Below are 26,190 nucleotides of genomic sequence, written 5' to 3' on the forward strand. Positions count from 1 at the left end.
CATGATCTGTGGCTCTGTCCACAAATTTTCAATCTGATTGAAGTCAGAACATGATAAAAAAAAAGTAACAACAATGGTATAGTTATAAAAGGGGAAGCAGGAGGATCTTATGTTTCTTTCAGGGGTCCTAAAAGGTCGTTGGGTTTGATTTAGTTTAATCTTATTTCCTGTAAAGGAATTAAAGATTCATTGAGCTGGTCAGAGAGAAGACACGTTAATATTTGATTCTGTGATTAAGCCTGACCTCTGTCGCTCTCCTCTTCACTGTCTGCAGGTGTTTGCCGTTGTGAGCCTCCTCCCCTCGGCCTCCTTAGCAGATTTGACATGCGAAGCTCTGCTGGCAGGGAATGTCTCACGTAAGTCGAAGACGAGCATTAACTCGACGCTTATTACAACACTGCAGTCTGTTTTTTTTCTTTCTTTCTTTTCTTACAAGCAGCTATTTCCCAGAGCTGTCAGACCTGAGTGTTTGAGCTGCTTGGCTGCTAGAACACATGTGGGATTAAATTGATTTTCAGTCTTTTTTTTTCATGTCCATAACCTCTAAATGCCAAAACCTCATCTTCAGTCTCAACTTTGTCCTCTTGAATATTGGCAAAATGTCTTTTTATATTATTTAATTTCCTTGTAGAGCTCCTCACAAGTAAACGCAGACTAAGGAAAAGCAGGAAATATAAAGATTTCTCTTTTTTTTTTTTTTTTCAAAACAAAGTTGCCCCAGGTTGTTCCAACTGGATTCATAAGAAGTCTTTGTTTTCCATAAGCATAGTCTGGTGTAAAATTCAAACCATATGATGACCTTGAGGAAAAATACCACAGTCTGTATTTCTAAATGTTAATTAGTTTTATTTCAAATCCGAAATGCAAATATTACCACTGCTGCTAAAGAGTATCCTGCTGTCACAATAAGTAGCACCAACTGATTAGCCAGAGATCAATATTTGGAAGGGGAAATATGTGAAAATCAAAATTTTTTTCTCTTTATCAACACACTGGTTTTATTTTAAATACATGCAAAATATTCTATTGGCTGCAAAAATGCTACATTGCTAAATTTGTGTGCTTGCTTTTAAAGAAAGAAATGCCTTTTATGTACTTTTTTTGCACTCTGTTATGTAGGTGCTAAAATGTTCCATTCATGGACAGATGATGCATAATGAACAAGTAGATAATTCCTGCAAACTAAATGCCAAGATGGTTGTTTATCGGTGCCTTTCCTCAACGACCCATTTTCTGATCCAACACCCACATTGGCAGGATTACAGGGACATCCAATCCTCCAAATTAAACCACACAATGCATCCCACTGAGCAGCAGAATGATGCTGAGACACGATGGCGTAGCTCTCATATAGCCCTAAATATCTCCACTTAAAAATAGTCTAAGCTGTTAAATGACTTGCATACCCAACTTATTTATATTGCCGTATAATGTCACGCGCAGCTGAAGTCCATGTATGATGCTTCAATAACTTCAGACAACAATGTTCACAGTAGTTCTGCGCTATTAATTTCCTGACCTATACCATTAATTTTGCGGCCTCTCCTTTTCAGAAGTGTCGAGCTTGTTGCGCAATGCAAAATACGCACAGGCCACACCAGAGAAAATTAGTGATGCAAAACACTCCGTCTTTAACGTTGGTTCATTTAGTGAAGATTTATAGTCCAATTTAATTAATGAGGAGGAGAAATTCTGGAGAAACGTTGTCTGAAAGACCAAAAGTTGTCTTGGAGACAAAACAAAGTGGCACCCTTTAGAGGACTTTAAAAAATCTCTATTAAACCCAGTGGTGTAATTAAAAAGCCATCCAGTGGTTGTGCAAGTGTAACTTTTTTCACATAACTGGTCGTCATCGTACATGTGAAGGTTTGACTTTACCGCACCACGAACGCCTGGAAATATTCCAAAGACCGTGTTTTACTGCTTAATCTATGTACTGCAAGTCTGTTTTCAGGTGGTTCTTTTCAGGTTAGCCCTAAAAATGAACTTCAAGCTAATGTGTGTGATGGATGGAAGGGAAGCTAAAATACAGCTGGACTCTGTTTTCCAATTTATTTGTCTCAGACACAGAGAAAATATAGATACTGCTGCAGCTAGCTTTTGGGGCAAAACACACAGGGGAGCATTTGGAGATAAGTTATTCATTTTCATACAGTCTGCAGAAACCATTAGGTGTTTCGCAACAGACGATGCAGGAGAAGTAAAATCTGTAAGAGAAAGCATTTTCTCACCTGACAAACTTTATGCTCACAAACAATAACCGAGGTCATCTCAAAGGTCTGTCTGTTGACTCCTATGTGCAGCTAGCAGATTTAGCTGAGGCATAAATTATGTTGAGCTTTCATTCAACTTTGTGTTCTTTGTTTTAAATCTAACAATCCAGTTGTTTTAAAGATCTGGGGTAAAATGTATTTTTAACAGAGAGAAATTAGTGTTTCCTTCTCAGATACTGTTTGTAGCAAACAGACTCCCTCCAACCTTTTCTGTTGCCAATAAGTGGCTACATATCTCATTGAAAATGTTTTTTTTTTTATCAATGTGTCTACGAGTGTATCTTCAAGATGATGTCAAGAAATAAATGACTGTCTTCTAGATATGGAAGTTCTATGTGTTGTCTTTCTATGTGTGAAAATAATGAACTCTTAGAAATGGTGGAAAGATACATGGGAATTTTTCATATTTTCATCTTCTTTTAGATTTTCTAGCTTTTCAAGTTTAACAGATTCCGATGAAAAATCTAATATCAAGTTGTCCCATAGAGAGTTTTCATGTTTTCTGTCATGTTAGTACTTTTGAAATTGTAAAGTTATGTTTCAGGAAACAACTTGTTTTGTTTTTGTCTATGTTTAGGACATTTTTTTTTGTGTTTTTTGCACCACATACGTGTGAAAACATTGGTTACAGGAAGAGGTGTTGAAAGCTCAATATTGAGTGCCACCTCTTGCCCCAGGGGAGGATCCCTTATTTCCGGATTCTTTTTATCCAAATCCTGTGGAGTTATTGCAGAAATAATGGCCTGACCTTCAGGGCACGTCTAGATTCATATTTGGCAGGTAGCGTCCTGGAATTGCTCCAGGAAAGGTCCGTCACCGATGTTTGCTGCCACCCTTTATTCCTTCTCATCTCTGACTGTTAAGAAAGATCTAATAAGATTTTTATAACCTTGAATAAAAAGTGCAAATGAAGACTGGGTTTGCTGATGAAGCTTGTTTCCCTTTGGATTGCAGTGCAGTCCCTGGTCGCCTCCTGGAACCAAACCCTGAGCAACACCACGAGCCAGTGGAGCGGTGAGTCGGACACGTTACGCCCCTCAGACGTGCTAAACCGATTCCCCACGAAGTCACTACAAAGCAGAGTCACTGTGGAATACCACACAGGGGAGCCGAGTTAGGCACAAACCAAGATTATTAAAACTAACATCAAAGACGGGGGAGATGTGCTGGAAATAGATCGGGCACCGGAGACGATGTTCTCGGCTCAGCGAAACAAAGCACAGGAGTAATCATTAAAACCTGTGCACACACGAGCGGGATATTCAGCTTCACAGCTTATTTCCAACACGACTGCTGCATTGTCAGAGTTTCGTGATGTCTATTTGTATTCAAAAACGTATGCACAACTGTTTATTTTATTTTTTTTCCCCCTCATCATTCAGGCTCAGGAATCTACTGCGAAACCTCCATCGATGGCATCGGCACCTGCTGGCCCAGGAGCAGCGCTGGCCAGATGGTGTCCCGGCCCTGCCCCAAGATGTTTTACGGTGTCAGATACAACACCACCAGTAAGTCCTGGCTGTCACATCCTCCCCGTAAAAAATCAGGCACAGCAGATTAAATCCAAGATTTACAGTGCTGAGGAAAATAGTTTGTACCCCCTTACAAATGTTTCATTTTTTCAATCTGTCAGATGACCAAACTAGATTTAATGTCAGGCAAACATCCAAAAAATCCGAAATACTGTTTTGAAACTATCATTTTATTCACTAAGGGAAGTAAGCTGTTCAAACCAACTGTATATACCAACGTAAAAGTCAAAGGCCCATTAACCTCTTAATTGATTATGTTGGTAAATAATGTCATCAAAGGCTTGTGAAAACTGGTTTTTATTTAGTCATATTGGAGGTTTTTTTTTTTTTTGTTTTTTTTACATAAACTGCATGTTTAAAATCAGCCTACAGCATTCATTATAAATTTAAAAGTCCAGACTTTGACAATACCACTTGAAAACCATCAGTCAGGGTTGGACTTATTTCTCTCATTGTCCTTCTGTGTAATTCAAGAGTGCTTTAGCTTAAGGTCATATGAATACTATATATTCTTATTCAGAATATGTAAAATATCCCAGTTAAGCCATGATTTAACATGATTAACGTTTTGGAGCATCTTAGGTTGGATAACATTTTTTCCATTAATGAATGAAATTGTCATTTAAGAACTGCATTTTGTTTTTACTTCACTTATCTTTCTCTGATATTAAAATGTGCTTGTGGGTCTGAAACACTTAAGTGTGAGAAGAAAGTAAAAACACAAGAAATTTGCAAATTTCACAGCACTATAAATCAGCGTCTCTCAACCCCAGTTTCTTCTCTCCACTTTTACCCTGTGAGCAAATCCTGTTTTTGTTTGCAGAAATTACCAAGAGCATATAAATTACTGAGAAGACATGTGAAATTTTAAAAAGATAAAGGAAAAAAGATCATGGATGCAGAAGTCATTAAAGCTGGAAATCCTCATAGAAGATCAAATCAACATGATCGGAAAAGTACAGAAGAAAAACCCAACTGTGGAAAAAGTGTCTCTGTCAGCCCTAAACGGTGAAAAGAGGAAAAGGCCGTATCTTAAAATCAAAGTTGAATTACTGACGTCTGAAGCACTTAAACTGATAAGTTTCCGAGGTCTCTGAGGTCTCTTCAGTCGTTTGCGTTTGTTATTGTGTCAATAGAAAGAAAATCAAGTTAGGAATTAAAAATCTAATTATTCCTCTTCTATTTATAGCCACAGTTCTTCTGAAGAAATTACATTACGTTTGTTGCACATAAACCATGGGCAGTTTATTTCGTTATTGTGTTTTTATACGGCAAGAAATTTGAGGTTTGCTGCAGAACATGCAGTTAAAGTTGAATAATTTATCACTTCTTTTCTTTTTTTTATTGTTTTCAGTAAAATCCACACCACCCAATTTAAAATTCTAGTGCCGAATAGTCTAATTTACATTTATTTTTAGAGCTTCTGGGCCTGAACTTTTTTTGAACTTGCTCGTGAAAACGTTTAGACTGAAGTCGTTCTAACTGAAGCAACCATGCTGTGTCTGCTTTGCAAATTTCATTTGATGCTGTCTGAGGGAAAATCTCTTCTCAAAATTAATAATTCAGATGTACATTTATCAGCTGTCACAAGCTGATTTGTTTTTTTCGCTTCACATCTCTCTCTGTGTGTGTCCTCGTGACAAATTGTGGTCCAGAATTGGATTTACCTGCTTCTGTAAAACAGAAACTACTGTCCACTCTGCTTTTACTACTCTTGATATACGAACGACATGATGAAGAAGTACCCAATTCCGCTACATCATCATATTCCAAATATTATGTCTGTGTTTTATTGAGTGGCATTCGAAAGGTTTTTTAATAAGTCAGTTCATGAGTTTTATTATTGCTCAACAGATTTTGACATATTCTACATTGCTTCAAAGGTCTTGTCTTAGATGGACTTTCATTTATTTAATGTCTACATTGTTTTGTTCTTTTCTCTTTGGTTGCTAATGTTCGTTTCTTCTTCTTTCAGTCCCAGTTCAGCCTATCTGTATCTATTTATCATTCATATTGCCTCAGCCTGCCTGTTTGCCTTCTCTCCCAGCTGCACCCTGTTTCTAATCAGCCACCTGCCTCTTGTCAGCGCTCACACTCTTCAGTATTTAAGCTCCTGGATATTCATTGTTTATTGCTGGAATCCTTCTCTACTTTTTTTTTTTTTTTTTGTCTGTCACCCAGTTCATTTGTGTCCCATGTTTCAAAAACTCTGCATTTGTTCTAGTCTACTAAAATATTCACCACAGTTCTGCCCTGAATTTGGTCCTTTTTTTTTTTTTAACTAAATTAAAACGTGATTTTAAAAAAACCCTTTCATTTCTGAGACACTTTCCTATTCTGTTTGCACTTGCATATAATTGTTTGAACAGATGAAAGTGGTTTTCCATAGGAGTCTGGAAATTGTACCCAAGGATAACATCAGACTTGTGGACATCGATAATGCTCACATGCTGATAATGCTGATTTAGTCGTCTGTTTCTTCTTTGAGATGACAAATAAGTGCAGCCTAATTGTTTAGATGACCTGCCGTTTAGTGGGAAGGTACAAGCGATGTTTGTGTCTTTTAGCTTAGTTTAGTCTCCACCACTTTCTGAAGGACATTTGCACTCCTCTCTTTTCTTTGAGACGCTAAACAAAAGTGACTTTTTTTAATCTTTTTTTTTCTTTGAAAACCACGGCCAGCTGTGGTGTAAAACTAAGCTGTGAGGGTGCAAAGGGTGAAGGAAAAACAGAGAAGTTGAATCTCAGGTGGATAAACAATGACTTTATGGCATCTGTGCTGCTCTGAAGTTGGAAAAAGCTGCAGAGTTTGGAAACGACTAATAGTTATAAATTATTTCTGTAATATGATAGAAAAAGTAGAACGATGTGCAAGGAAATTGTTTTGTGTGTCCAGAGAGAAAAAATAATAACAATGCAAGGCTTTTCTGCAGCTAGATTTTGTGAAAGAAAAGTGCATGGCATTTTGTTGTTTGTTTAAAGAAATAAGCAGAAAAATTGATTCCTAAAGTTAAAATGTGGGTCAAGCAGAAGCAGCCAAGTGCAGCTGGTCAAACACATCTGATTTACTGATGATCTGAGCTCCATGAAAGCAGAAGTTTAAGTTTTTGTGGAGAAAAATGGAACCGCTTTAACACACCATCATACATCACCCTTGAGCCATGTTCAGATTTCTCTATTCCAAGACTTTTCAYGTTGGTACCGTTTTTTTTTTTCCTCAAAAAAAAAAATCTGTGTATGTCTGATGTGATAGCTGTGTGTGTTGCTCTGGGGTAATAGTGTGTTTTATTTGAACTTTAAAGTCACACTTGTTCAAAGTCATAAATCAACTAGGATGTCACTCAAAGTATAAATTATTAGAGATGCGAAATCGGCTGCAAACCAGAATCAGCAGGTTTTAATTTTGACCAGCATGTCCAGCAATTGGCTATTTTTAATGCCCGATATTCTCCTTATTAATGTTTAGTAGAGATGCATCATTCAGGGATCTGGGTAAAATACCTGATCTGATCATCTGAGCCTGGAAGAAGAAAATGTTTTTGTCTCAACATTCCTTGTTTGTGGTCCATCAACACCTCAGAGGAGAACTTTTCTGTGCAAACTCTCAGAAATCTGTGTCTGCTCGACGTCCGCTGGGAATTTCCCCTCATCTGATTCTGGCTGGTAAAAAGCCTTACTTGTTTTCTGTTAGACTGATACTCCATCCCAGGTGGGACCGAAAGACTAATCCCGTCTTTTTACTTCCAAGTCTGTCCAACGGAACTTTTTTTTTTTTCTTCCTCAGAGTAATCCAGGCCAAATTTAACAGCTATACGAGCTTTACGAGTGACTGATGTTTCCAATCGGACATGATTTGTAGTCTATTGTTCTGGGATTGTTTAATTATGGAAGAGAAAAGTTGAACACTTAACTCCTTTTCTTCTTTTTAGCTAAAAAGAAATCAAGATAATAACAGAGTTTCCAAGAGTCCAGTGAAGTCTGAATAACCTTCATGGCCTAGTTTGTTAGATAAGTGAACATAAGGGCTAAGCATGAAGTCAAGATATTTACTTTTTTTTTGTTAATCTTAGATGTATTTTTCATTAATTTTGTACCTTTTGTAAGTTTATGATATATATTTGCAATCAGTAAATATGCACAAAAATATAATTACTTGAGAAAAATAACAGATTTAAACTTTGATTCTGTGACTCATGATGTATGACAGGAAGGAAACCATCTTGAGTCTCGATCTGCTAAACTTGTTCTTGCCGTTTCTAAGCTTAAACAAATCTTTGTGTCTGTTTCTGTGGCTTCAGGTCGACTCAAATGAGGACTTGAGCAGAGCAAAAAATTTCGAACTTTTTATGGCATTAAACTATTAGAGAATTTTTTATTGAACAGAAAAACAAAGCGTATAAACTGATAATGACTTAAAGTGGGTTTTATTTCATCCGTGTTTCCAGATTACCAGCTTAGTGAGAAGGGCTATTGGTTTTTTTATCGAGCTCTGATTCACTTTCTGTTTTCAGTAAACAGCTTTAAAATCTCTCCATGCACAGAGTAAAGTTTTGGTGACATTTTATAATTATGTCTCTGATCTAAATTAAACCAATTATTGTTTTTTACAGATGAAAGTTTGAATAAGTAATTCAGCTCTTTGGCGATTCAATCAATAAACTCTGTAAAAAGCAAAGTATGAAATGTATGTTGGTAACACTTTATTTGAAGGAGTGTGCATAAGACTGATATGACACTGTCATAAGTACATGACATAACACCTGTCATGTACATAAAGGAGTCTTTATGAAAGTTTGGCAATTGTCACAAAGTGTCATTCGGTAAATAATAACACTTTTACTGCAAAGTTGCATTAAAAGTCCATTAAAAATGCCAACTTTGCATGATTTTGTAAATTATGACAATTTAATGCAAAGTTGGCATTTTTTATGGACTTTCAATGTAACTTTTAGAGCAACTTTGCATTGAAAGTGTCATTATTTGCTGAATGACACTTCATGACAACTGTCATAAACATTCATAAAGACTTCTTTATGTTCATGACAGGTGTAATGTCATGTTTATGACAGTGTCATGTCAGTCTTATGCACACGCCTTCAAATAAAGTGTTACCAGTATGGTTTACTCAGCAAAATAAGCTATTTCAAAGGCTAAGTCTGTGTTATTGTCTCTGCTTTTTTTTATTGCACCTATGACGGGATAAAATATAAGCAGACTGCAACAAACTGGACATCTGTATTTAATTCTTTTCATCCTCTCCTCACAAATCTGTATGTTTACCTTGTAATTTGAGAGGCTGCTTACTTTAACATCCTGATGCTCCAGTTCAGTAAACTTGGTCAGAGTTTTATCATAAAAAAGAGGGAACATTTCCCACGTCAAGAATATTCTGTCAGCTTTCTCAAGGTCTTTGACAGAAACCTTTAAAAACTTTGTTTTACGAGTGCGCTCTCCACATTTCTATTTTTTTTTTTATCTTTGAGTGTTTGAAGTTTGAGTATTTTTAGATAAACTTTTTTTTAAAGTTGCATAAGTTCTTACATCAGTCTAATTCCTGTTTAAAATATTTCATGGCCAAACTCATTATAATCATTTACAAAGACTGAATGCTGCGCTTCGTAAATGTGTTCATCCAGACACATAAAAAGGTAAATAGGTTAATAATAATGAGCTTTTAATAATGTGATATAGTCTTCACGAAGTTACTAAATGTGGCCTTGATCTTTCCTTTGCTGCTGTTAAGAAAACTGTCTTGGAGTCATAGTAAAGTCATAAGAAAAAAAATAATGATATGAAAGTTTTCAGCTGCTGAATAATTATAAAATGACAAATCAGAATAACGCAGAAAAAAAGAACACACTTTTTTAATAAAAAAAAATCGGCAAGAAGTCTGAAAACAAGAAAACCTTTTTGTTTTATCAGAATTTTAATTCATATTTTCAGGATTATTTGCACTGGGGGAAAAAAATTCCTTCAAACAGGGATGATTTGTTCCCTTTCATCATGTGCAAACAAATTAAAATGTCAATTTTATTCATTTTCTAACAATGAAAACGTAAAATTTGTGTTAAATCTAACCCCTGTGGGCTTGCTGACAACATTTTTATYCCCCCAAAACGGATTTATATCAGAACCTGCTTCTTTCTGAGCAAGAGGAAACGAAACACTTTGTTTAGAACCTAGAATTGTGCTTGTGTAAACCGACAATAAAATCTCGTCTATTATTGTCAAAATGCTGAATTTGACTCGCACTTGTTCTCCTGCTTTATGGTTTTTAACTAGAAAATCTTAAAGTAAACAAAAAATTAACTAAACGATATGAAAGCAAACATTTCTTTGTATTTTGTTGAGGAGCCTCTCCAGAGAGAAAGTGAGCCGGGCTGGAAGTCAATCGCAGATCATCAGTAATTTGACTCTGTGGGGTTTGTTGCACATTCAGGATTAAAGTAATCTCCACTCGCATTTGGCCTAACAGCCCAGAAAGATTGCCCAGTGGTTGGCTTTAGAAGTAAAGGTCAATAGCTGAGAATGTTTCTTTGCTTGAAAGCTGTCAGTGGTTTAAATACTTAAACTCGATAAATTGTAGAGAATTAACAAGTGATACCTGCAGCAACTGTAGTGGTTGCTTCAAACATCAGTTATGTAGTAAGTTGTAACGGCAGGTAAAAGAAGAACATTTGACAAAACATCTTTCTTTTTTTTTTGTTTCTTCCCAAAGTGCTGCTGAAGCGCCACCTTGACAACCTTTCTCTGCATTCGGTGACGTGTGAATACATTATTTTTGCCCAAGGTCTCCCTTTCCGTTCCCTTTAGCTGATAGTCGGATTCTTTTTAAACATCACGAACACTTAACAAAAGACTGCAAAACTTTCTCTGAGATTGATGTTACTCAGGAAACACTCAAGAGCGTGGATTTAAAAAAAAAAAAAAAGAAAAAAAAAGAGGAGCAGATGAGTCAGGGTTTTCAGTGGCGGAGTCATGCAGAAGATTTTAATTTAAATGCTAACCACATCCTCATCAGTCGCAGTTGTATGTTCTGTTTAATAAGATGAAATGGGTTTAATGCTGGAATTATGTGGTAAACACTGCGAATCTTAAACTTGATTGATAGGGGGGCTTTTTTTTTTTTTTCGTGCAGAGCAAAATTAGATTATGTTTCAGTTTGATGCATCACAGCTGATGAATTCACATTGATTGGCAGATCTCAGTATCAGGAAATAATCTCTCTCCTGTTGCAACATGCGGCTGATGAGGGGATTTGCGTAAATGGAAAGATAAGAAGCTGCAATTTTCTCTTTCATATTTAGTCATGTTAAGCAGTTTAGCCAAAAATGATTCAAACACCTGGCAGATTTAGACTTAAAGTAACCTCTTAACTTAACCAGCGTGTTTTTAGTGGACGAGAAAGGAGGACGTAGTCAGTAAAATGAATGCGGTCTGTGTAGCTTCCAGAGAAGAATGGCAGAATCAGACGCCGCACTTTTGCACAGCGATGTGCTTTTACATTGTGCTGCTCAAACCTTGTAAAATCAAGGTAAAATGGAGAGTCTCTCAACGCAAGCCCGCAGGATGCAGAAGATTTCAAAGATCCTACAAAGAAGCCTAGTGAGAAGTGTCTCTTAAGACCTTGCGGTATCCACAGTAAAAGACGATTGTGGGTCTAAAGTGTCTAGGACTGGGAATATTGTTGAGACGGAAGGAATCCCAACCAAAGGAGAATTTTTTTAAGATTTTTACAGAAAATCTGAGGCCATTTAACATCTCTGAGGTGGCAAGAAAACAAAGGCCATTAAACCTTGAATGTCGAAAGCTCTGCGCAACAATGGAAAATTCCCAAAGTCACTGCATGTTTAAAAAAAACGTTGAGCCATGTTTATTCACATGGTTCAGTTGAAAAAAACTGAACCATGTGAAACACCACGGCTTCATCATAGCAACTGTCACAGTCAAAGCCTAAGATCAGCAATAACGCCTTGTGTCTGAACTTAAGATGAAAGTCACATAATTCTGCAAATATAATTAAAAAGTTATTTTGGAAAAAACTAGATCTTTTCCAGAGGTTACTTAAAGCATTTTATATTTGGAGAGTCATTTGTTGTTGGTTGGCTAAGCCAAACAAAGCCGACTCCAGAATGGGGTCATAATATCCGCCACTCTAGTTGCTGATGGTATTTAACACCCAGAAAGTTGTTTTCAAAGAAAACAGCCAGAAGCCATTCAGTTACTCTCTGTCTAATGAAAGTAGTTGTTAGTAGCTTGTAATGTTTTCTGGAGGCGTTCTTTGGTGGCAGCATTTTGGAAAGAAACACATTTTTGACATCTCAAATATTTTCTTGTATAATACATAGACAATATATAAATATATCTTTCAAAACAGGATCAAATAATTAATTACATCTGGTTCATTTTCACATGCTGTCAAACTTTTAAATTATTTTGCCCTCATTTTGATTCAATGACTCGTAAACTTGTTGCAAATAAAAAAGCGTCGTCTTGTCGAGAGATATTTACACCCTGGTGCTTTCACGACTTTTTTTTTTTTTTTTTCCTTTTGGTCATCAGATTTTTTTTTTTTTTTTTGCTGCTCTTGTTTATGGAAACAAGAAACTGAAAGTTCAACAAAAATGGTCCGTTGTCGTCAAGAGGAGGTGTCTGTTTTGGGATATTCAAAGCTAACAGAGCTTTATATAAACTCCTTGTTGGGCTTGAGTAACAGACTGATGTATTTCACTATGGGGTTATGATGAGAGATGAATGTGAGGTAGAAATAGTCTTCCTCTGACAGTTTGACGTCCTTTACAAACTGTGTAATTTAAGCTATTGCTCCACAACGTCATTAATTGCACTCACAAGCTTTTATTCTGAAATCTTAATGTTCAGATGTTTTGCGGCTAAGACATTTTGAGTTATCTTCACCGAGACACTTGACAGGTTTTGGAAGCTGTAAAAGGTGCTGCCTAAAATAAAAGAGAAATGCGCAGGAACCAAAATAGTCACTAAGGAATGCAGGCAAGCCGCCTAAACAAGGTGTATCTAATTTAATTTCCATTGCTACTGAGAATCGAGGTTTCCTTTATTCAAAAAGGAGCTTTTCTGCAAAAACCTCTGTAATATTTAGAAGTAAACACAAAACGGTGTTTTTGAGGGAAAACTCTTGAAATCACCACACAGTTGAAGTCATAAATTCTCCTAAAACGCTTGTGGGCCTGCATGGTCGGACGAAGCTGCAAGGGTTCTGCAGAGTTCATAACTGTTTGTTCAGAGCTGAGGGAAAATTCATGTCCTGATTGGGCTTAAACTGAAGCGAAGACAGATTTGTTGTATCAAAACATACTTCTGTGTGTCTGTACTCCACACGCACACACACACACACACAAAAGAAAAAATCTGTGAAAAACAGAAAAGAAGGTCAAAATGTTGCATGTAGAGATCTCAGAAAGCCTTCCTTGAATGGCAATTTTTTTTGGTGCCTTTTTAGGTCAGAAATTAAACATTTAGGATTAACTCCCAAATATAGTTTATCTTAAATGTTTTTGCCGTCACTGCAGCTGACAAAAAAAAAATACATGGAAAACATGCATTCATTTCATTCATCATTTATTAAGAGAAATAATTTATCTTCTAGTGCCTTTTAAAACTGTTCCTACCTTCTTCCATGAAGGGAAACTTCAGTGTATTTTATCAGAATGTTACAATGTTAACCTAATAACTGAGATAAAGCTCAAATAATTTTACAAAATTTCCTCACTTGAATGAAATCCAGCGTCTGCCTTCTCTAGTTGATGTCTTATGTGTAATTTCTCGTTATAAATTCAGCTGTTCTTTGAAACATGGAGATCTGCTAGATAGCATGGTGGTGACAGCGTCATGCTGTGGGGATAGTTTTCATCAGCAGTTACAGGGAGGCTTGTCAAACTGGAAGTGAGGATGGATAGAGCTTAGCAGTCCTGTTGGAAGCTGCAAAAGACTTGAGGCCGGTTTGGAGATTTACCGTTAGGAAGCATCTTCTATAAAATGAGTTAAATATGTGACATAATGGTCTAGTCAAAGTTCAGACCCAAACTCAGTGAAATGTTAGTGGCAAAACTCGAAAATGTACGTTTACAGGCTTCTATGCAATCTGACTGAACTTTAGCTATGTTTAAAACATAGATATTTTATAACCTGGTACAAATAGACTATGCTTTATAAGATTAGCATCTTTCGTTGTAGTGGTAATGTTCTGTTGTTGATCAAGTGGAAACAGAAATTATCCCAAATGGATGAATCTAAATGAATTAGGAGAGATACTTTGACAATATATGTACTTGTGTAAATTCTTGGGGATAAAATTGTTTTCTTTCCAAGTTTTACTTTTATTTTATTGGGTCTGATTCGTTTCTGTTCGTGTCGGAGAACATCAGATGAATGTGAGGATTTTCATCTCATGCAGGCAAATGAGAAAGCCGTAACAGAGACTGGAAATAAAATACCCAACTTAGTTCAAATTTCTTCTTTTGATGAAGACGGCAAATTGTAGAAGCCACAAAGTGGAGAAGAAAAGCTTTTTCTTGTTGCCGTTGCTTGAAAATGTTTTAACTGTAAGAATTTAAATGAAATCATATTAAATTCTTAAAATGGAAATGATCTCGAGGTTCCCAACAAACTGAAAATATTTGAAGCTTTATTATTATTTTAGTTCTCTTTTTTTTTTGCTTTTGTTCCTGTTTCTTGTCAACATAAAAACAAATGAATAATAATAATTGCAGAAAAAGGAAACGATAAAATTTTTTTTATAACATTGCCTATGAGGTGAATTTTTTTTTGATGAGGTTTTATGAACATTTACGCCCCGTTTTAACCCACATTGTAAAAACACTCCAGACAAAGTATCTTATCCAGCATTTATGGTCCATCTGTTGAGCAGTTGTACTTTTCCTCCCTGTAGACCCATGTTGCCGCAGGGTGTAAGTGCAGTGAAATTCACAGCTGGTTTTTTTTCTCAAAAATCCCATCTTTCCTTGTCCCCATTCCCAGTTGAGGTCAAAGTAAGTGTTCAGAAACATTTAAAGGTCGTTTTTTTCCAAGTTGCATCATAAGACAGGGTGCCAAAGTGACATTAGCTCTAAATTTAGCATATTGAGGAAACGAGTGGGGGATATGTTTATGCGACTTGCCGTTCTCTACTTTGTGCATATTTATGTTGAACCTAATGTGTGACATCCAACATATCAGTTTCAAACTATCCTATGATTGCCGTACACTGCTGGAGTTACATCTGTATGCAGATTTACTGATGGAGTTTGCTAATAATGGGCATAATTTTGTGTCCATCCCAATGGACCTAGTGACAGATTGCCGGATTGGTGACAAAAAATAAAAAATTTAATTTCTTCTTTCTTCTCATGATCTGGATCATGAGAAATATGGATCTGTTTAACTGAGATCCATATTTTTACTGTTGAGTCACTATAGTTTCTGAATTACTGCTGGGCGATTGTCCACATTTTAATTCTCAAGCATAGTGGCAATCAATACATCACATTTCACCTGTGAGCAGCTTCCCCCGCCTGCCGACGATCCAACTTTGCAGCTCTGTGCTGCAATTTATTGGCCTCTAAAACATAAAAACAACTTCTTTGCTAATTTTCGGGGGGTTTATTTTAGCAGAGGTTGTGTCGGGATACAACTGGATTTTACAGGTAGGGGATTTAAATATTTATGTCTGCTGTCCAGAGAAGCTGCTTGTCAAGGACTTCCTGGATTTAATAGACTCTTAACTTTACTCAATCTGTCAATGGTGCCATCCAAGAACRTAGTCACACATTGGACCTGATTTCATCCCACGGATAATCTCTCCTTAATCTGGAGACTGACGATGCTGTCTTTCTGACCATATGGACATTTTATTTCATTTAATTTATCTTTTCCAAGATGTCAAACTGTGTGCTCCTGCTCAACATGTCATGCTTTTAACTTTAATACTGCTGCACAGTTCTCACAGGCTGTCTTTGGAGAAGCATCCTCTCAACCCTCAGGGTCTTCCAATCACGAAGGAGTAACTTTCTCACTTTGCCCGAGTTTGTCTGTCTGTCCTGGATACTGTTGCTCCCATGAGATTAAAACAGCCAAAGCCCAAATCACTGCCTTGGTTAAATGACAAATCTCGAGCCATCAGGAGGAAGTGCAGGAGGATAGGAAGGAAAAGACAGACTTTGAATCTCATTTGAAATGCTAAACGAAAGCAGGAGTTATCAGAGAGAGAGAGCGAGAGAGTAACGGCTGCTAAGGCTAATTATTTTCCTGGGATTATGCTAACTTGCACAGCCTTCATGTTCTTTATTACACACCAAATCCAGATTTAAATGTGAATTAACATGTCTCTTTAGAAGTCTACAGTAGGATATAGAAAAAATGTCTCAACTTTGTGGAAAAAGTTAGATCTTATCTGATTACTGCCTTCCAATGACTCAGTTTGTGTCTAGTCACGTGGCTCTGTTATATATACAGTCTTTGCGAAAAATACATTTAACCATCAGACATTACCAATGTAAATTAAAACTGTCCGACAAAAAAAAAAAAGTAAAATTGTCAAACATATGTTGACTGGTGTGCTTCTACTCCAGCGTTGCAAATATATTTCCAATAAAAAGTCTTGAAAACCACAGGGCTGTACAGTGGGACAAACGTACCGCCTTTGAAATGAAAACTCTGTCAGTTTGGCAAATTACTGTGCTGAAGTCACACAACATGTTCAACATGGCTGTGACCAAAGTCTGCGGTAGTTGTTGATCTTAGATAGGTGACAGATGGGAGCTGAATATTTACGTCAGATTGCAGTTACAGGAAGTTACTGTGATGCTTTAGTCAAAAGAGACAATGAAGTCTGGAGTGCAATAGCCAAATTTGTTCTGAGAACCTCAATACATATCTGATTTAAAAAAAAGAAAGAAAAAAGACGTACAGCAGCCTTTCAATCTCCTACAATTATTCACCAAGTTCTGTTCATCAAAGCTCCCAGTCACCACTGTTGGGCTTGTCACTGTCCTGTTTAGAAGCTGTAACCATAACAGCAGCAGCTGTAATTTCTAAAATTATTTTCTACAATGTTTACAGTGCAGTGTAAAATATGTAAATGTAAGAGGTCACAACAGGGCATTCTATTAAATAGATACAACTCTGAAACACCCAAGTACGTTGTCCTTCACGTTTCAAAAATGTCCTGTCCTTTTCGCGAACATTGACATAAAAGTGTGCATGTAAATATTTTCATACATAAGCTTTATTTTGCCACTACATACCCAGCGTCTGCCAACAAAATCAAAAGACAAGCGTGTTTTGCAGCGGAGTGTATCTGGGTCGGAGTCGATGGAGTAGAAAGTGGCATTAGGGCTGTAATGAGTGGCTTCAGGTGAAGACAAGGGCAGATCACAGAGACTTGAGTGGAGCTCTTAAAAGCCTGAGTGGAAGTAGCTGCTTGCATCAGATCCAGAGGGAGATTATTCCAGAGTTCAGGTCTCAAAGTGCAAAAGTCAGCTTCTCTATTCCTCTGAAATACGGTTACAGGAACGGAGCTGAAGACCTGAAACGCATCTCAGGCACAGCTCTGATCTTGAGAGACAAACCAGAGATTAAAACGATACAATTTGACATCTTCTATTTGATTTTGAGAGTCACTAGCGACAAAATAGGACAATAAAGCTTATCTCCAGTAACAGATAACTTGAATGAGATATACAAAAAAAACAAACATTAATTTTGATAACAAACTTGTCCTCATCTTAACCCACAATAGGATGTTTGTGATAGATAAACATGTCCCCCTCTCCGGTAAGATAAATCTTAGCATCCATTGTATGAGAGCTTTAAACAGGCTCCCCGTCCTGAATAGATGTACTTCCATGAATCAGTACTGTGGCACCAGGCTGGAGCTCCAAAATTAGATTGAGATAAATCCTCTGTTTTCTGCAGAGCCAGACAGAAGGAGCACGTCTGTGCGGCTCCCATCCACCGGATCTTTTAAAATTGATCAATCTAAGGGTATTAGAAAATATAACTGATGCCTCTGGGCTGTTTTACAAAAACTAATGTCAGAAAAAAAAAAAACGCAAAGATGGCCTATTTGTAAAGGAGCAGTTGGTTTTTGTTAGAAATAAAATTGTAGTTTACGTTCATTATTGATTTTCAATTTTTTTCTTTTAATAAAAGTATTTTAATATTTAAGCAAGGTTAAAACTATTTTGTTGTTTTTTCATTAAGGATGGAAAGTTTTGAAGATGGAAAGAGATGTGAATGAGTCCTTGTGTGACTGAAGAAACTCAATGTGTCTCCAATCAGGGATGGAGGGAATACTTATCTAAAACGAGACAAATAATCAAACTAATAAAAAAATGAAGTAGAAACTAATAAAAGAAATGGCTGCAGAAAAGAGTTAATGTGCACTGGGAAAGACCGTCTTAGTTGACATAGTTTTAGGTAAAAATGCAGCAAAATTGAAGTGAAACAGAGCAGTGGGACCATAATGAGTCAGGACTGTATGAGAAAACTGTTTATGGATGGAGCTACAAATGTAGACACAATAAAAGCAATCTGTCCTCAGTCTATAAAATCTGATATAATAACCAAAAATATCAGGTGCTCTAGCTTCTACAGAAATGTGAAATAATCTCTGCGACGTGATTCCAAAATATCTCCGCAGCAGGGGTGCCCAGTCCTCCAGAGACACAATCCTGCAAGCTTTGGATGCTTCGCTTCTCCAACACACCTGGATAAAATCACTGGATTCCATCTCCGTTCGGTCATTCAGCTCTGCAGAATCCTGGTAACGGGCCTTTCATGTGAGTCAGGTGTGTTGGAGAACTGGACACAGACATTCCTGCTCTACAAAGTCACACCTTCTAACCTCAGTGATTCTTGAGAATAGGGGCAAAATGGGTTTTAATTTTACCATTTTTTTTATTTTTTATTATTTCTCAATCTTATGTATGCAAATATGACAAATAATGTTTTGGAAATGTAAAGATGCTAAGGTACAGGCTCCCAGTTGCAACATTTTTTTAAAAAATTAAATTTTTAATCGACCTGACCCAGAACTTTGTCATCACCATCTGACAAAAATAAATATAAAATGATTTTTAAAATACCCTATTAGTGATATTTTTACTCATTTTACAGACAAATGCTTCTCAAGAAACAAAATAAAAATTATTTAAAACAAAAAACAACAAAAAGTCCATCTGACGGAGTTGACAGAGTTGACAGTGCATGACGGAGTTGACACAGAACTGAAGATGGTGACAAACTAGTAAGTAAAATGAAAAACTTGATACATGTGAAGTAATGTAATTTATGAAAAATACATTAAAATGAATAAATTGCACATTTTAGTGAGATTTGACAACAATTTCACTGAAAGAGTCACAAAAACTGATGGAGTTGACATCTGACGGAGTTGACGAAATGCCAAGCTACCTCAATTTACATGATGTTATTCTGAAGGAGGCCATGTTGTAGTTCATCAGGTCCATGAAATCTTTACATTTTACCAAAGTTTTTATTTCACAAAAAGTTTTGTAAATTGTCAGTTATGGAGTTGACACATCATGGTTGTGACGAGCAACTTAGGAATAAAACAGAAGAAAAAACTAAAGAATAACATAAGCTAACCAGAGCTAACTAGCCCTCTCAGCAAAGGAAGAGAAAGGAAGAGGTCATGGGGTCCTCAGAAGTTCTGGTGCCCCCCAATAATGCCTGATTTTTTTTACATTCTTTTCATGTCTGACGGTGTTGACAAAAACTAGGGACACATTTCAATGGAGTTGGAAAATATATAAAAATGATTCATAATTTATAATTCAATTTATTGATAATTTTATAATTATTTATATATACTTAATTGTCATAATATATAATTTTAGTATTTCTTTAATTGTTTTAAACTATCATAATGTATTGAGTTCTGCTCCTGGACAAGGGCTTTTACAGGCATCACCCACCGACTACAATGTTTAAAATAAAAAAATATTCAGCAAAAACCTGGAAAATATACATTGTTGTGCTCACATGACCCAGGTTAGTTTAGTCAGATATTTGAAAAAATTATATTTTGTGTATATTTTATTCAAATTTTGTGCTTTATCCATAGGACCTGTTTTGTCCCTGTTTTCAAGAATCACTGACCTACTATGTTGTTTATCTGTTGCCGCTCTCTGCTAGTGTGTTATTATGACCCATATGTCATTTGAGCTCCAGATGATGCCATTCAACACATGAACCCAAGTGTCTGTTACAGAACGATGTGCCTGACCTGATTTCAGACATGTATGATACACAGCACTGTATGATTTCACTATTGTCATACTTCTGCAAACTGAAGGTGGACATGTCACTCTTTGATATATGCATGCCTTGAAAACAACCTCAACCTCTGCAAAGTTTTTTATAAAAGCTTTTAACTTTTTGTTTACAAAATTTGTGAATCTTCCTTGATCGGGACACCTGAATTAACTCCTCTGTTGAAATGTTATCCTTAATAAACAGGTTAAAAGATGTGACAAAATGCTTGTCATGATGCCGCTGGGTCCCCTACATGACTTGTGGCAAAATGTAAATCCGATTTTCTTTCTCTGCTTTGCATTGCTTTGTGATGCTTCATCACGTCAAATTCTTATAAAGTACATTGAAGTTTGTGTTTGCAACATGACGAAGTGTGAAAAATAAGGTAGAAAAAGATCAAATACTGCCTTGATATCTCAAGGCTCTCTTATTTAACAAGGCTGCTTTATTTTACTGTACCTGTTTGTGATTTATTTTCTGTTTAAAAACAGTAACACTACATATAGCAGCTTCTGCTTGTTGCTGTACCATGTACATGTCCCAAATTATCATCTGTGTGAACAATTATTTCCCTAATTAACACATTACATTTGCCGCGGAACTTATAATTTTGTTCAATTTAACACAAGCAAAAAGGGGTGGGAGGGGGGGGAAGAAAAATCACACATATAATGAGCCAGAAGGGGGAAAAAAGCCAAAAAAAGGCTAAATGCTTTCGTTAACCTTCCTCCTGAGACTCTGTGCCTGGAAAGAAACTTAATTGGAGCAATCAACACATGCTAATCATTACCAGCTCCTCAACATATCTGATCCTGATCCTACACTTGAAGCGTGTTGTCAAACATATGCACGGAGGGGATGACAGACGTCCAGCGGGCGTTGTCCAGACCGCTCAGCCGCAGAGAGCTCTGACAGGTGCCCATGGCGCTGCACGCCCGTTCGTGACTCAGCCTGGAACAGCTATCTTTGCCGCTGCCCATCTCGCCCCTCCCGCAAACCCTTGCACCGTTTATTGCCAGGCTTGACTTTCCCCTTAATCGTCCCCCAGAGGGAGGCTGGTGGATTTTCACATGTGCGCCTGACAGTGTTGGAGCAGCTCCTGTTTGCTTGCGTAGATGCCCATTTCACTGAGTGGCTGTGAGTCTCCGGGTGTGTGCCAGTCTGGATGAAGAGAAGTCTGTGGGGGGGGGGTAGGTTTATTTAGAGAACTGCTGGCGGTCAGCAGGGTGGCTGAGCCCTCACTCCAGCTCGCCATCTCATCCACCAACAATAAATGCAATCTATGTTTTTGTGGAGCGAACTGCGGGTCAGAGGAGTGTTTGTTAAATAGCTCATGGATGCCAGTCGGTACACAGACAGAAGAAGGGTAAACGTAAAGTGGAGTAAAAGCGAGGTGAATGGCTGCTGTTGTTCCTCATAAGGATCGTGCCGCCAGTGAGACTCGAGAAGTAAATTATTACCTGAAAGTGGACGGCTCAGACCATTCAGGTGTGTGGCTCTGCAGAAACAAACAGCTGTTATAGTCAGAAAACACAGCCATCTGGAAAACTGGAATCGGTTCCCGTTTCTGCAGACGACTTGCAGGTTTTACAGTTCAGTGGAATGGGAACAGGATTTACTTTTTGATAAAAAAAAAAACGAGGTGGTGGCAGAATTTTCCAGTAATAAATTAAAATTAAATGAATAAAAATCTATATACCTGGAACTTGTTTTGGAAATTCGAACTGTTAGGAGCAAAGCTTTGCTTCTGGAAGCAGCATTTGCTTTGTAATAATGAATCTTTTTTTTTTTCTTAAAAAAGGTAAATTAATCGTAACACGCCGACACGGTTAGACCCATTGGTTGGCCTTGTTGCCGGCAACCATGACAGCAGCTCACCTCCCTCAATGGATGAGAAGCTTCAGTTTTAGGTTTAAAATGAGTTTGTTTTGTGTCATAAGGAAAGTTTACGCCGCTACAGCGCTTTTTTTTCCGTCTTGCAGGTAATGCAGAAATGAATCGATGTAAAAAATCCAAATCCAAACAAAAAGGTTAATCAAGAGACTCCTGAAGTCTGCAATGTAATGTGCGGATCAGTGTGAGATCTGCAGCATGCTCTACTGAAGCAGGTAATGCTTGTCCAGATAAGAACAAACATCAGCTCTGCCAAAAGACTGTCCATGTCCAAAGTTGGACAGAGTATCTCTCTGCAGGTCTGCAGGCTGCTCTTCCCTGCAGTTGTGATGTTGTTCTGCTTTAACACACCTGATTTCATCTGATGCGTCTTTAAAAAGCGTCTGCTCAGCTCGATGTCCTGCTGAGGGAGTAATAAATCAGTTGAATTATGTGCATTGGAACAGCAGCACTACTAAGGCCACTGCTACACTTCTTCCTTTATGATCTTCCATTCATACCATTTTTCTTTAGTTGGGATCGCTAAGTAAGAACATTCTGAAAGTGACAGTTATATAAATTGTTTGTTTCTCCTTCCTTTTTATTATTATTATGTTGTTGTTTTTTTGCACATGGATGCAATATCAACTGGTAGGAAAATTTCAGTTTGTCAAGTACACTCAGCTGTAAATGGGGATCAAGATGGACCAGCGGTGCAACCTGAGTCTGTTGCAATGGAATATGTCAAACTACATAGCTTTACCTGTTCCTTAACCTCCAAAGAAAAATATTTAAATGATTTTTACTCAGGGATTTGCTGCATGTGTTGAAGAAACTAGAACACTAGAATTAACGTTAGCAGCAGTAATACGGGGGGCAAAAAAGTTTCCTCTGATCTGTTCGGTCTCTGACATCATTGTGGGAAAGAATTTTCTCATCTTTCCAACTTTGCTTCAGTTCATTAAGGTTTCCAGAGGTTTGGTTCTGCACCACAGCATTTTAAAGAAATTAATTGCATGGGCCATTGCAACACATATTCTTTTTCTCTTTTTGTTTGGGATCATCATCCTGTTGACGCAGTTTGAGACATGATTTATCTGTCAGATGTTTAACTGTCAAATAACTTTGTACACCACGGAGTTAATGGATGACATGTTTTCATGCTGTTTTTGGTTTTCTTGAAACATGGTACTTTGCATTACGTTTAAACTGTTGGTCTCATTTGCACGTAAGAATTAAACTGCCAGCGTTTGGAAATAAACTTAGGAGCAGTGTCTCGTGTAGACGAGAAAATGTTCTCGTTAAAGCGAGATGCAAAACTTGTAAAAACAAGACTTGTTTCTTATTAAAAACAAAATATATTTTCTTTCATTGAAGAAAGGTGGCAACAGTAAAACAGCAAGACCTTTTCGGATTTTGAAATGTCATTTTGAAGAAGCGGTGGGAAGGAATGAGCCCTTTCATGCATTTTTAAGAAGTTAGAATCAATCGGAGGAGTGCGATTTTATCTCGTTAAAATGAAAAATTTTGTCATTTTAATGAGTTTTTCATCTCTTTATGACAATGTTTTCTCATTTTAACGAGTAATTTTCTCGCTACAGCGAGATACTGTTCCTGAATTTATTTTTAAGCTGTGGCAGTAAATGTTTCCGTACAAATGGGACCAAAGTAGAGATGTTTGAACATAATGCAGTCGCATGTTTAGAGAAAACCAAAATGAGCATAACCATGTCATCTATCAACTCCTCATTGTACGAAGATATTCGACTGTCAGATGTCTGACTATCTGTCTGACAGATGCATGCATTTGTCCATAAGACATTGTCTCAAAACGCTGATGGTTGCAGCGTTGTAAATCTGATTTGTGCCTCCATATTCTTTCAGAGAGAAGAGGTGTTTACCTTCAACCGCAGTCAGATTTTATTTAATAGTTACAAACTTGAAATGAGACCTGAGGTTATTGTCGCAAGAATATCTTCCTGCCTAATTCCCAGTGAGTAAAGATACATAATTTTTTTTAAATAAAACAACATCAGATGGCAAAATATAAAAAAATGAAACATTTTAGCAGTCAAGTTACTTCCTGTCCAGCCTTTAATACCTAAATACTGTATTTTCTGCACCAGTTAACTTTATATACATTCTCCAGCTAACCTAAATGTCGTGAAGTAACCTGTTAAGAATATTGCAAGGCAAAATGTAATTTGTGCTTTAATGAACAGTTAAAAGGTAAACTCATGTTCTAAAAATGTCTGACTTTGCAGAAATAATAATAATTTTAAAAAATCCCAAAAATTCTTTCACCTATTTTTCTTGTATTTAAAAACTAGAAATAATTTTTAGCATCTTAGATGACCTGAAACTAGAAAAAAGTGGTCTGATTTAATGAGGTAAAACAAGTTGTGCGCCTTTTTCTGTAGTTTATGTAAATATACAGTTAGTGCCTGAGTAGTTTAGTCATTTTCTTTTCTACTTGACTTGATGTGTTATTGAAAAAACATCCTCAAAACCTCTTTAACCTTTCTTGTCATGTATGAATTTTTCTAAGTTTTTCCTGACATTTGTATCCATGTTTGCTGCCTCCCCGGGCTCCGCTTGATGATCATTTGTTTGTGTGTCTGACTCATATGAAACGTCCTGTATGCACACGTAAACAGCTTTGATTTGTATAGTTTGTTTTGCCCCCACGGTTGTGCGAGAAACACTGCAGTTTGCTCTCAATTAGTGCAGATAACGTGTCCTTTTCTTCTGTGCTGATGCGGGCGTTAATTAGACCCCTGCTTCAGATGCGCAGAGGAGGAAGATGCTTCTTAGCCACAGACATTGATCCAATAGTATTGGAGCTCTAAGCCACTGTGACTAAATTTGGGTCAGCATATTTGCTTGCAAGGGGCGTACAATTACAGCCGCACTTCTGCTCTGTTCTGCGTTTTTAGCCGCAGAGGCGACCCTCTGTGTGAGATCGTATTTGTTACCAAGCAGCTTGTTTGTTTGCCCGGTGTGATGTTTAGAATTAAAATGCAAAGGGGATAATTTGGGCTCAGTTTTCATGGCGGGAGCATGTGCTCCAGTGGGACTTCTAACCTTGCTCTTGTCATACACATTATCATACAGAGGCAGATAACGAAGCAAATGTTACAAATATTATTTACCGTGTTTGCGTGCATCTCCTCAAACGAAGAGATGCGACGTGAGCCATCTCAGAGTCTCTGGAGGCATTTTTGGGGTGTTGTGATTGAAACTCTTGGCAGAAGTCCGGATTGACAGCAGCCTCTACATAAAATCAGCAGTTATTTTAGGGACCTTGAGCTTGCGACCCCGTGCAAAGGCACTTTACGACGCTGTCAGTGGCTCACATCCTGAGAGGACTGCGGGAGAATGGTAATAAAGAGGTGTTACTGCCACCGTCTCAGCAAAAGGCACAGTGGGAAATCTTATTTCGTCCATGTTGGCCAGCTGAAAGCATGTCCTGTAAATTTAATAAAGTGAGGTCCGGTTTCCCCACAAAACGTCAGGGATTAACCTTTAACTATGCGCAAACAATGCATAGCATCATCGTTTGGATTACTAATGGAGATAAACATTTTGTTAAATTGTCTAGTTTGTGTGTTTCCAGTAATTCTTTCTATGCGTGTTTACATTCTAGCATTTAACATGCTACAATTACATTTAATTTACTTGGCTCATTTTAGCTTAGCAAAGCACATTGACAGTGTAGCCTCACATAACACAGACACTGTTTGATTTGGCATTGTACAGAGAAAGTTTAGCTTAACATATTGAACATACATTTTGGCATAGCACAGAGAGTATAGATTTGCATCGGATGTCGTCATAGTGCAGATACAGTATCAAGTAGTGTAGCACGGGGACTCAAAACAGGAAAAGCTCTCCTGACTTCTTTTTATTTTAGGATTAAAATGTTTCAAAGGTTCAGAGAAATCAGAGATATTCATTGTTCTCGACATGGTTGGTTATGGTCAAAGAGAAGAAATGAGAGAAGTTATGGCAAAGGACTTTCATTTGGCCTCTGTCACAGTGGAGGAAGCTCTTTAAGACTCACCTCCACTCCAGTGTTGAAACATCTATGGACTGTAGAGACGGCTGAGTCCTCTGCATAGTTAAAAAAAAAAAAAAAGAAGTCTCAACTGGCAGGTACCAGGTCTGGCTCAGAGATGCTAAATTCATTGGACATTGTG

At 37.3% G+C, this 26,190-nt stretch overlaps 1 protein-coding gene across 1 annotated transcript in view; it reads left to right on the forward strand.

The window, feature by feature from the left end:
- The window catches only part of LOC103481615 (corticotropin-releasing factor receptor 1-like), an 89,808-nt gene that overhangs the window by 14,213 nt on the left and 49,405 nt on the right, over window positions 1-26,190 (forward strand). The window contains exons 2-4 of the mRNA XM_008437205.1: window positions 275-356; window positions 3,228-3,287; window positions 3,656-3,781. Coding sequence (XP_008435427.1) covers window positions 275-356; window positions 3,228-3,287; window positions 3,656-3,781 — 268 coding nt within the window. The remainder of the gene's footprint in view (window positions 1-274; window positions 357-3,227; window positions 3,288-3,655; window positions 3,782-26,190) is intronic.

Source organism: Poecilia reticulata, linkage group LG19 (assembly GCF_000633615.1).
Source record: "Poecilia reticulata strain Guanapo linkage group LG19, Guppy_female_1.0+MT, whole genome shotgun sequence".
Classification (NCBI taxonomy): domain Eukaryota; kingdom Metazoa; phylum Chordata; class Actinopteri; order Cyprinodontiformes; family Poeciliidae; genus Poecilia; species Poecilia reticulata.